The sequence below is a fragment of the Lacerta agilis genome, chromosome 9, assembly GCF_009819535.1.
Source record: "Lacerta agilis isolate rLacAgi1 chromosome 9, rLacAgi1.pri, whole genome shotgun sequence".
Taxonomy (NCBI): Eukaryota; Metazoa; Chordata; class Lepidosauria; order Squamata; family Lacertidae; genus Lacerta; species Lacerta agilis.
Genome location: NC_046320.1, coordinates 34,987,694 through 35,000,884, shown reverse-complemented (window position 1 = coordinate 35,000,884; position 13,191 = coordinate 34,987,694). Strand labels below are relative to the sequence as shown.

General features: G+C 44.1%; 1 protein-coding gene across 1 annotated transcript in view; it reads left to right on the top strand.

Annotated features, from left to right (window-relative positions):
• Positions 1–13,191, top strand: part of LOC117052842 — a 40,775-nt gene that overhangs the window by 27,112 nt on the left and 472 nt on the right. Inside the window, exons 15-19 of the mRNA XM_033160142.1 lie at positions 619–670; positions 3,785–3,896; positions 5,325–5,408; positions 7,887–8,010; positions 12,342–12,432. Coding sequence (XP_033016033.1) covers positions 619–670; positions 3,785–3,896; positions 5,325–5,408; positions 7,887–8,010; positions 12,342–12,432 — 463 coding nt within the window. The remainder of the gene's footprint in view (positions 1–618; positions 671–3,784; positions 3,897–5,324; positions 5,409–7,886; positions 8,011–12,341; positions 12,433–13,191) is intronic.

Genomic DNA, 13,191 nt, shown 5'->3' with positions numbered 1-13,191 from the left:
GTCATAACAAAGTTGCTCAGAAACAGATTATCAGCAATACTGCACTGCATGGTTTTTAAATTATCCTGTGTTGCTGATAATTAAAAGACAGGTCTTGCACCCCAACTGCCATCAACCCCAACCATCATGGCATCTGGAGGACCACCCCTGAATTAAATAGAAGCAGGTGGCCTAGGGCTTGCCGATCAGAAGGTTGACGGTTCAAATCCCCACGACGGGGTGAGCTCCCGTTGCTTGGTCCCTGCTCCTGCCAACCTAGCAGTTTGAAAGCATGTCAAAATGCAAGTAGATCAATGGGTACCACTCTGGCGGGAAGGTAAATGACATTTCTGTACGCTGCTCTGGTTCACCAGAAGCGGCTTAGTCATGCTGGCCACATGACCCGGAAGCTGTACGCCGGCTCCCTCGGCCAATAAAGCGAGATGAGCGCCGTAACCCCAGAGTCGTCTGCGAATGAACCTAATGGTCAGGGGTCCCTTTATCTTTACCTTTTTACTGAATGTCTAAAGACTATAGCTGGTGTTGAGATGTATTCAGGAACCATATAAAAACCTACTGAAAGGTGTTCCTTTGGCATCTGTACTTAATTTGCCTTTTTGTGTGTGGCTTCTTTTCCAGATCACCAGTTCTGAAACCATTTTTCTTTCTTTATCCAAAAAAGAATGTCAAGGTAGGAGCTGCTTTCTGAGCACCAGTCCTAAATACACTTTGTAGCCGTTGCAGAAAAATAAAAAATTGGGCCAGTTTTTAACAACTTCAATGGGTCCCCAAAATTGCCTTGTTTCTGATCACTTGGATCTGTGATTCAGGTTCCAAACCACCCTGTATAAATCAAAGCTCAGTTTTTTCCCATCTACTCTTATGGAGACTCTAAAAATGGCTGTGACTTTGTCTCCTTTTGGTAGAAGCAAATGAAATATTCAGGCACAGGAGCCCTACAGGGTGGATTAACCCTGTCAAATTGTAGGTCCAGGGTTTTTTGTGGGGGAAGTAAAGGGGATTCACTTTTCTCCACAGTTCATACTAAAACTCCAAAATTCATATTGGTTTTATATTTTTGAAGGGTGTGTATTCTTACTTGTACATTCTTTTTAGACATTAGCTTCATGGTGGCTGATTTAGCTTGTTTGTGTTGGGAAGAGACATACCCCAATATGCACCATTGCACAAGGCAATACTGTTCTTAATGTTGTCTGTGGAGTGTTGAAAAGCTCCAAATGCCCCCCCCCCCCCCGCAAGCATAGGTATGGGTGATTTTTTTAAAAAGAATCTTCCATTATGCTTTACCAGAAAAAGAAAAAAAAAACACAATTCAAAGCTCTTTAGTGCTCTGCAAGCAGCATTTAGGCAGTCAACACCTCTTGCAAAATCTGTTGACTTAAAGTAGAGAAAGATAGAGGCATAGAAAACAGAGAGAAGAGAAAGGAAGAGAGCACAGAAAAACAAGAGTGACATGAAACTTTGTGAGGGCCCGGCTCTGACTCGAGATGGTTTGTTTACATTGTGGTTGGACTCAGTGGCGGAGGAACCCTCTCTGGCACCCTTGGCGGGACACTGAGGGGCAGGGCGAACTGCCCGGTGACGCACGTGTGACGTCAGTACGGACTGCGCATGTGCAAATCCCGTACGGAGTGTGCACACGTGGCAGCCTGTACGGTCGCCATGCGAGAGGCAGCCTGTACGGATGTCCGTGTGGATGGTGTACGAGAGCAGCAGCCCATATGGTTGCCGTGTGAGCGGCGCCCATACCGAGTGTGCATGCCCTCGGCTGCTCTACAGCTGGGGGGAGGCAGGAGCAATCTTGTCACCCCCACAGAGTGGCACATGGGGTGATCCGCCCCCCACTTTGTACGCCCCTGGTTGGACTCAGCGAAGAGTAAAATCACCCCAATTTGCTTCATTATGGCTGCAGAACAGAGCAGCTGCACACCCCTAAATAAAATAACCCGTGTGAGGCCAGAGTAGAAAAGCTTGAACAATCCTCCCTATTTGTTGTTGTTGTTCAGTCGTTCAGTCGTGTCCGACTCTTCGTGACCCCATGGACCAGAGTACGCCAGGCACGCCTATCCTTCACTGCCTCTCGCAGTTTGGCCAAACTCATGTTAGTAGCTTCAAGAACACTGTCCAACCATCTCATCCTCTGTCGTCCCCTTCTCCTTGTGCCCTCCATCTTTCCCAACATCAGGGTCTTTTCTAGGGAGTCTTCTCTTCTCATGAGGTGGCCAAAGTACTGGAGCCTCCCTATTTGTCTAAAATGCAATGAGAAATCACATTGCCATATACTCTCATCCATGCAAGCAGTTGGGGCTAAATGTCTTCTGAGGACTTAAGAATGAGAAACACAAGGCTTCTTCTGACTCAGCTGCACTTTCGTCCCTCCCTCCTCTGTCTCAAAATAGCCCCTTCCATGGTTCTCTAGCACGGTTGGGGAAGAACAGTAATGTCCTTATTAATAAAGTGTAGCAATTCCAACAACTGTGGGAACCTCCAGCCCATTGTCCTAACCACTCAGCCCATGAGGCTCTTATTGGCCAAGTCATACCACCTGCTCCGCACCTGATGCTGGTAAAGATGCAGCTAAGTCCTATTGTAGCAGCACTGACATTTTTCTGATCATTGGTGTTTCCATGCAAGCATTGACAATCAGCTGATTTGGGAGGCTTGCATAGCGCTGTGCAGAAACAGGTCGCCTGAGGTCATTGTGACTTGACAGGTGGGAGTCCCCACTCATGTGTCAAACTTGGCCCATGCAGGGTGGGAGAGACTGTACCATTTCCTGTGCTTAATGTTTGAACTGGATTTCAGTAGTTGCATAAATGCGTGCTGTTTTAAATATATTGTTTTATAGTCTGACCTAGAGTAAAACCTATTGCATAAGGTTCCCCCCCCCCCACCTCCAAAGACTTGCATTGATACAAAGATTCTATTATTTGGTTTGCAACAGAGCTTTGTTCTGTTCTTGTGAAGAATGAGGATCAGTGGAGCTTTTCCTTCAGCTTTTATGTAATTGTACTTAACTTCAAAACAGTGTTTGTGCAGTTTCGTATCTTTACAAGTTAGAAACCTTTTGATTTCAAAATATACAATTGTATGGGTAATATACAACTAATTTATACCTAGAGCAGGCCCAATAAAATTAATGGGTCTAAGTTAAGTCACGTCTGTTCATTTCAATTGGTGTACTGGGGGTATGGCTAACGTTGGGATAAAACCTTGCATTTTCTTTATTGAGGAGCAGCTGAAACACTTTTCAATGAGTCTTCCTCTGTCCTCCAAGTCCCCCCAAATTAACAATCTGTTAAAATTAAGAATGGTGCATATTGTCCTGAGTTCCACTTGGTCTTCAATTTCTGCTGACCAGTTCTGGGTGTACATGAGGAAGGCTTGCTTGCTTCTCATTCCACTTTGTTTTGAATCTTTTGCAAAACTTGTACTTGCACCTGAATGGTTGTAGACCACCACAGAAGTTTTTAAAAATAAAAAGCTGGAGAGAGGTCATTGACATGACTGGCTGTGTCTATAGGTTGCAATAGAGACACTTCTGATTTGTGAGATATCTGTAAGCAGGAGCTATTATAGTCCAGTCAGCTGATGCCTCGGTGTGATAGGTTGTGTCAACACAGATTTCATTGAAAGCACAAGCTAGATGTTGCATGGGAGCACCAACACAAACAGTTTTACCCATTTTACATCTAACTTGCTGCCTACATAACTTTTGGTTTTGTATATGCGGCATTAAATCAAGATTTGCCTGTTTAACAGTTTAAATATTATCCTCCCCCAGATTGACATATTTATCAATGGGCAACATGTTGAAACATTTGAGGAGGATCTTTCATTCACTTCAGATGCAGCAATTTCACATGATGAGCCCATGACTCAGGAAGAGTTAAAAGGTACTATTGTTTACCACTAAAATTGCTCCATACCTAGGTGTGTGTTTGTGGGGGGGGGTCTTTTGGTTTTTTTAAATTCATATAGACATTTCTTTATACAGGATGTGCTTTTCAGTACAGTCTTCTTCTATTTACACACAGTCATGTCCACTTGAAAAGAAGTCAAACACTATTGTAGTTTCTCAAATCTGGAGAAATCTTCTCTGTCAAATGTGCAAAGTATATTTCTTGTAAGGTAAAGGAAAAGGGACCCCTGACCATTAGGTCCAGTCGTGTCCGACTCTGGGGTTGCGGCGCTCATCTCGCTTTATTGGCCGAGGGAGCCGGCATACAGCTTCCGGGTCATGTGGCCAGCATAACTAAGCCACTTCTGCCGAACCAGAGCAGCACACGGAAACGCTGTTTACCTTCCCGCTGGAGCGGTACCTATTTATCAACTTGCACTTGGACGTGCTTTCAAACTGCTAGGTTGGCAGGAGCAGGGACTGAGCAACAGGAGCTCACCCCCTCGCAGGGATTCGAACTGCCGACCTTCTGATCAGCAAGCCCCAGGCTCTGGTTTAACCCACAGCGCCACCCGCGTCCCTTATATTTCTTGTAGCAGATCATAAAATTAGCAGATTGTAAAATATAATAGGCCTTGGGCATAATCTTATAGCCTTATAGCCACATGCTGAAAATTGGTAGAGTTACTGTTTTTAACAGAATAAACAATTATTTAAAGACATATTAGACCACATGCCATAATTTTTGCTTTGCAGTTTATTCAAAAGTTTTGGATTATTTAATTACTAAAAACAGATTAAGGATATTGCACAATCAAAGGACAGATTTGTGATAGTGTTGTAGCAATATCATAAATGGTTGGATCTGGGGGCTTGTTTTGGACATTTCTCAATCCTAGTAGTAATTTCAAAATTTACTGGTAAATGATGGAAATTAGAGTTCCAGACTAAGACTGAGAAGATTGAGGTTCAGATTCACACTCTCATATAAACCACCTGGGAGGACATTGGACCTGTTTTTCTCTCTCCCAGCCTATATCACAGGTTGGTTGTGAGGATAAAGTGGGTGGGTGAGCCAGCTTGAGCTCATTTGGTTTATGTTGAAATATACTGTACACAATTTGGCCTATCAAGGATTTATTATTATAATATTTACTATTGGAGTGTTTGTATATGCGGTGAATATTTTATTGTAATAAATAATTCAATTTTTTTAAAAAAAACAACAACAACACATTTCCCCTTAACTTTGTTTTTGGTTGCTAAGGGTTACGGATCATTCGTACCTTAGCTTGATTTAAGAATATATACATGAAGATTGAGTCTGCAAGCAGCAATACACTAGAGAGTATAAACAAACAAAACAACAGCTTTCCTGTTGCAGGTGAGAAAGCAGTAATTTTATTTCATTCCATATGTATAGATCTACCAAGTGGTCCGCATGTATATCGTCTGGAAGAACTTGCCTATACCAGAAGTGGGGAAAAAGGCAATTCTGCAAACATAGGTATTCTTCAATTCTTATGGTTACATATGTGGGCTATTTTTTTAAATGAATAGAACATTCACACCACATTGAGAATATGCTTAACCGTCATACATTTTTGCAAGGATAACTGATGCTGAAGCGGTAGAACAAATCTTTAAACATTTCATGCATTCAAAATAATGCTTTGACAGTGTTCCACCCCTTTGTCCCACTTTGTATTTGTGTGTTTCAAACTTGAAGAGCTTATTAAAATCACTGTCAATACAACTAAGTTCCAAATACAATCAATGAATTTTTGTAAAGCTTTGAGGATTTTACCCTTGTATGTGTTGTTCATTTATCACAAGTCAGTGGAAAGAGATGCAGGAAGCAATACACAGTAACTTAAGACTGAGTTTATTTCATATAAAACTGGGCCTCAAATATATTTAAATCTAGATTTTCCCCTAATAAGCTATATGGATTTATCATCTGCGTCCTTTAATTGGATTTTTTTTCTTACTTCCTACTGATGCTTTGTTTGGCTGTCATGTTTATCTTGGGGTTTTTTTTAATAGTTTGTAGTTGTTTTATCTTATCACATTTTTGTACTTCTATTGTAAGCTGTCCTGGGACTGCTTTGGAAAAGGTGAGATATAAATATTTGAATTTATTTTTAAAATGTGTCATCAGATGCAAAAATGATACAGCAGAAAACAACCACACCTTTACCTTACTTTTTATCATTATTATACCAGCAAGGACAGCTCATCAAACATGAAACAACAGCTGAGAGGAAGAAAGACCTCCCGTAGAAAATGCATTTATTTTTAGCCCTGCATAGCTGTGGGTTTGAGAAAAACTTGGAATGGGGTGGTTTCTTTTTTTTAATGATAGCTTTGCTATAAAACAGTACGTGGCTGGTGTTGTTATCTGGCCCAATACACTCATACCTTGGTTGTTGAACGCCTTGGTACTCGTACGTTTCGGCAGGGGTGTCGCTAGGGGGGGGCGGTGGGGGCGGTACGCCCCTAGTGACAGGGATGACAAGTGGTGGGTGGGGGTGACAAGCAGCGGCCCCTCCCGCCATTCCCAAGCGCTGCCGCTCCCTCCGTCACCCCAGGAGCAACAGCGCACGGCCGAGCGAGCACCCCGTCCATGCAGCGCTGCTGCTCCCGAGGTGACCGGCAGTGTGGGGAGTGGCAGGAGGGGCTGGCGCTTGTCACCCCCACGCGCCACCACTCCGTCGCCCTGGGAGCAACAGCGCACGGCCGAGGGAGCACCCCTTCCGTGCAGCACTCCTGCTCCCGGGGTGACCGGCGGTGCGTGGGGAGTGGCGGGAGGGGCTGCTGCTTGTCACCCCCATGCACTCCCACTTGCTCCGTCCCCCCGGGAGCAGCAGCCCACGGTGTGTGCGGTGCTGCTGCTCTTGGGGCGACGGAGTGAACGGTGGCGCGTGGGGGTGACAAGCGGCAGCCCCTCCCACCATTCCCACGTGCTGCTGCTCTCTTCGTCACCCTGAGAGCAGCAGCGCACGGCCCGACGACGGAGTGCGCCTGCGCGACATTTCGCGCAGGCGCACTCTGTCGTCGGACTGCCGCTTCCACAGCTTCCTTTTGAGCCGCAGAGCTTAAATGGGGCTCTTCGGCTTAAAAGGGGGCTGCAGAAGCGGCGGCAGCACTCCCGGAGACGCCCCGGGGGCGGGGCGTCGGGACGGCACATCGTGACATCACGACGCCCCGCCCCCCGGGGCGTTTCCTTTGCCGCCCCGGGTACCGCGGAGCCTTGCTCCGCCACTGCGTTTCGGCTCCCAAACGATTGAAATCCAGAAGTGAGTGTTCCAGTTTTCGAATGTTCTTTTGGAAGCTGAAAGTCCGATGTGGCTTGCACTATTGTTTCTGGCGCACCTGCGCAATTGTGAGCCAATTGGAAGCTGCACCTTGGTTTCCGAACGTTTCAGAAGTCAAATGGACTTCTGGAACACATTCTGTTTGAAAACCAAGGTATGACTGTACTGGATCTCATGGAGAAGGCAGGTCAAAGGTTACAGAACCATGGATAGCATCAAATGAGCCACTTGGTCTGACAAAGATTGTGAACAGACCAAGCCTTTTAAAGCAAACACCCCAAGATTACCTCTTTCAGGTTCCCACTGCGCTTGTAGATAACTTCAGGACCATAAAGGGCCAGCCTTCTGACCTGAATATGTGCACTTCCTGTTCCATAGCCTCCATCCTGGTGCCTCCCTGTGCTGCTGGACTAGTGAGGGAGGCATTGGATGGCTCTGTGGGAAATTATTTTGAGAGTCCTGGCTCTGGTCATTGAGATATGGGAGATTATTTTGGGGGGGTTTATGTTATGCGGGCTCAATTGTCTTCTGCTGTCCAGCAGCACACTCAGAGCCCTGCACCTGGTCTGTCTCCTTACCTGAAGAGACTGCAGCCTCTGACTCCTAGTCTTGATGGCGGCTAGACTCTGAGGTCATAACAGTTGTGTTCTTCTTGTGTGTAACAACAGGTGTAGTAGCTCGACATCCACTGTACTATCCATACCTCAAGAAAGCACTAACTGCTCAGACTATAGAAGGCTATTTCCAACATCTTTTAGAGAAGGAACAGTCTGAAGAGAGCTCGGTCACAAGGTATGTGCTTTTTCAGATTAAAACATTCATGCAGTGTGGCTTGAAGAAACTTTTGTCGTATTCTTAGATTACTAGAAAATACTCACATTTGAATTAGGCTTCAAATGTTATTCTAGGCAAAAGTCCAGTGTAGAACATTGGACACACACAAATGTCCCCACTGAAGGATTGATCCAATGTCACAAGTAGAAAAGTGGAGTTTGGGGCTCCATTGAGCTGCTTCATTTGAACAGGGAAAGTATGGAAGAGGTTGAGCTATTAAGGCATGCCTGAAGTTGACTTAATAGCTTGGCTCGCTCCAAAGCAGTGAAATAAAGTTTCCTGGTTCAGATGAAATGGAAACCTATAGTTAATGGAGAACATCCTGGTTTGTTTACTCTGGTTGAGAAGAGGTTGTGGGAATGGGCAAAAGGTTTGTTTACATCTTGGCTTAATAAACCAAGATAGGATCAAGTGTATGCCTGACAACAGTCTGAGACAAAGAGTATATGTGTCATTTAAAAGCAAACACCATCCTAAAAAATGGGAAAGGAAAGGAAAATGGAGGGCAGAGGAAAAAGTGTGAATTGGGCCACTCAAGCCTTTGACAGCTCATTGTAAGTATCCCAAAAGAGGGATAGGAATTGAAGTTGAGGAGATGCCTCTCCCATCCCCTGCCTCCAGCTATATGGTACTCAGGTTCTGGGCCAACAGTCCTCTAGTGCTATTTAGCAGAATGGGGAAAATCTTCTGCATGGGTATGGGAGGAAACAGACCAGAGAGGGGACTTGACAGCCATGAACAGGAGCACTGCAACATTGGTATATAATGTATCTGGAGGACAGTGACAAGAATGATAGAGAGGAGACACATGATCAAACCAGTGAGCAAGATCATTCATCTAAACCCTGGTCTTTCTCTCTACCTTTCCATCTTAATTAAATTTTAATATTTCTTGTCACAGCACCTAGCACACTATGACACTTAACAAATGTTTCATCATCATAGTAATAGGACCAGTAGTACTGGTAGTTCAGTCTTACAGTGTCTACTCTGTTAATACTACTGGCATAAATGATGCATCTGTCCCTTGCCTTGGGCTCATTTCTGTGTTGAACCAAATCCTGTACATATGCAGAATGTGACTTCTTACTTGAGTTCAGAGAGGAATTGATAACAATCTCTGTTCCTTTGGCTCATCATAAATCATGTAATTTATTATGTTAAATATAAATCCACCCAGCCTCTTACTAGGAATAGAAACAACAGTAATTCACAGCGAGTAAATTGCCATAAGGTAACAGAAATTCCACCAAAGTTTTCCATTGCGATGCCTCAGGATCCTATAGGAATAAGTTATTATTTACTGATATTTAAATTAGATGCTAAGGAACTGGATTAAACTAAACTGTGCTAACGGAAGACAAGTTGCACTAGCACAATGGGACTTTCCCCTTTCTCCCACTGCGCACCCCTGCACCTCCCCAAATGTGTTTAGGGGGTGGTCGAGAGAATCCCCGGAACAGCTGGCAGGGTGAGAAGAGGGGAGGTCATTCTGTCTGGCCGACGTATATGCTCTTGTACTGACGGAATAATCACCTTGGAATTCCAGCCTAAATATTTTTGTTTCCAAACTCCCAAGTCATTGTCCTTCACATGGTTGTTGCAATGCTGTTTACAGTGGAAGCAAGGTGAGAAACGACTCTAGAATGTCCTCTGATCTTAACTTAGGAAGGCTTTTAATTAAGGCCTTCCAGCTTGTGACATTTGCTGTGGGATTTCCAACAAATGATTCGATTGTTCTGTCACAATTTTTTTTCTTTTTGGGGGCAAACCGAAGAACAACATTTCTTTATCAACCTTAAAATCTTCATGATTATGCGGTCTTCTGCAAAGGTTAAGTTCATAGCACTTGTGTTCTCTGAAGGCTGGAGAATAGTTATCTTATTCACTGAGCAATGCTATGGACCATGAGCTAGCCTTGCCATTTTTACATTGTGAACAGATATTTGCTTCGTGAAAACGTGTGCTCAGGCCGCTATTGAAGTTTTTGGCTTAATCAAATTTCTTTGATTAATCAAATCATAGGCATTTAGTTTGCTGTGTATTTTTAAGGATGTGATAACAAAATAATGTGAACACAGGGTGAAAAGCGACCAGTGAGAAGAAAGAACACTTTTGTGTTGCCCTTGAGGAGGATTAGAAGGAATTATACTCACATGCTTTTAAGATCTAAAGGCTTCTTACTGGACTGGCAAAGTTTGTTTGCCTATGGGAACAAAAGCAAACAAGCTTTCCATTGAAAAGAAAATGACACATAATTTTGAATTGTAATTTGAGAAGGAAAACCATATCCTTGCATTTTAATAGCACTATTTCTCTTTTTTATACTATCTGGCAAATGAGCACAACTGATACCATTTCTGTAGAAATTACCGTATTACAAAATGTAACTTTTTGTTTCTGTGCCAGTGAGGACAACAACAACAACAGTACAGTGGACTCTCGGTTTGCGAACATGATCCGTGTGGGAGGCGCGTTCGCAACCCGCAGCATTCGCAAACCGCAGCGTTCGCAACCCGCAGCACTGCATCTGCACATGTGCGGGTCATGATTCGGCACTTCTGTGCATGCGCAAATTGCGATTTAGCGCTTCTGTGCATGTGCGAGCGCTGAAACCCAGAAGTAACCCGTTCTGGTACTTCTGGGTTTGGCACGGTGCGCAACCCAAAAAGGCACAACCTGAAGTGTCTGTAACCCAAGGTATGACCATATGCTGGATGTTGGCCAGACAGGCCAAATATGGCCATCAGGGCTCTCCCAAAGTCACACACCTCACCAGCCCTGCTTGGTATGCTACTTGATTGGTTCTGCCTAGCCTTGAATTCTGGTAATGCTTCTTCCTTACTTGATGGAGGATAGAGAGGTATTTGTAAAGAAACTAGCCTACTATACAAAGTTGAATTCACACTCGTTTATTTGCTCACTTTTGCCTCAGTTTCAAGATGGAGATTACGGAGTGTCTCTGATCAGTCTCTGTTAGGAGCTACAGGTCTTAAGTTGTGCCTAGGATATTATTTATTATTTATTTTGGGATAAAGAAACAATGCCTGAAACCCATTTTTAAAAATTATAATATCGAACAGTAACCCAGATCTGCCCTATGCCTTCAGTGGCTTAACCCTGGGTTCCTGATTAGTCAGAGATCTGAAATAAAGAAAAGCATGGCATGCAGATCAGTTATGCCAATTGGTGTGGTAAAACTAGTGGTAGAACAGGATGTAACCTTCAAAATGTGAAGTTCCTCCTCAGATGGTAGAAATGCAGCTTCTTATGGATGCTTCTGCCATGAATGGCTCTGGAAAGCTGTCTGTGGACAAACACTGGCTCCCTCGGCCTGGAAGCGAGATGAGCGCCGCAACTCCATAGTCGCCTTTGACTGGACTTAACCGTCCAGGGGTCCTTTACCTTTACCTGAGCACCGCAACCCCAGAGTCGTCCACGACTGGACCTAATGGTCAGGGGTAAAGGTAAAGGGACCCCTGACCATTAGGCCCAGTCGCAGACAACTCTGGGGTTGTGATGCTCACCTCGCTTTATTGGCCGAGGGAGCCGGCATACAGCTTCTGGGTCATGTGGTCAGCATGACTAAGCCGCTTGTGGCGAACCAGAGCAGCGCACAGAAACACCATTTACCTTCCCGCTGGAGCGGTACCTATTTATCTGCTTGCACTTTGACATGCTTTTGCACTGCTAGGTTGGCAGGTGCAGGGACCGAGCAACGGGAGCTCACCCCGTTGTGTGGATTCGAACTGCTGACCTTCTGATTGGCAAGTCCTAGGCTCTGTGGTTTAACCCACAGCGCCACCTGCGTCCCAGCGGTCGGGGGTACCTTTACCTAATATTCCCTAAGGCAGCTAGAAAACATGTCATGTTGGTCCATGAGAAGAAGGAAGAAACCCTCCAGAATTGGGGTATGACTAGCAAACAAATCATCACTTGCCAAAGAATTTCAGGAAGTTTGTATACTAAACATTATGTTAGCTTTTACATTGGAAATAAACTTTTTAGGCTGTTGTATTGGAAATAAACTTTCCAGACTGTTGTAGTCTGCTAGTTTTATAAACATAGCAATAAAAGAAAATGGCCTGTCTTATGCACACACTTATTAAAATAGGTCAGCTCCTTGAAGTCATCTTCATTAAATGTGCATCATTTCACTTACTCATGTGTTTAGTTACTAAAATCCAAGTTTTGTAATCCATGATCAGTCCCAGTATGATTTCTTAAGAACTGTGCTTACCGGTAAATTGCAAGCTGGTGAAGCAAACACCTATATTTCATTTTTCCAGATACGAAATGCCAGGAATACATGGATTAAACTTCGTTCTGAAAAATGCCCTGGGTGGCGGCGGCACTGCATCTCTGAGAAGTGACCCACAAGTAGGTATCTTATTTCAAAGGGGTTACTGAGTTGGTTTGTTACAGCAAATCAAAAAGGTATTTTACCCCTTACAAGATTGATAGATGTATTGTGGCATAAACATTCCTGGATTAGAGCCCTCTTTATTGTAAATGGAATGGGGAGGTGGGATTCATTAAATGTATACCACAATAAGTCTATTACAGTGCAAACCTATATATGTCTACTAAGAAGTAAGCCCTTTAATGTGGCTTACGGCCAAGTTAGTGGATATAGGATTGCAGCCTTAGGCTTTAAGGTGGCACAAGACACAGAACTCAAGCAATTTGTCCTCCCCCCCCCCTTACATTCCTTTTAACAAACTGTAATAGATTAACCAGCCATTACCTGCTGAGATGTTAATGTCCTATAGTTAATTCTAGCTCTAAGATGGTATTCAACCAAGTTTTACTCACAGTAGAGCTGCTGAAATTAATGAGCTTTAATAAGCTAGGACTGTTGATTTCAGTGGGTCTATTCTGAGGAATACTTACCGGTAGTTGAATTCCATCCCTGGAGTTCAGAGAGTTACCATACGACTTGTCATGTTCTACCCCATTTTTGTGTTGGCCTCTGCAAACAGTTTCTGGGGACAACCTCATGCTCTCTTGTATCTTGGCTTCCCTTTCTATAGAGACTCATATGGTCCAATCCTGCACATACCGGTACATTCTCACACAGGTTTGGGGCCATGAGGTAATTGAATGGAAAGTGCCAAACTGAAATAGTTTGCAGCACGA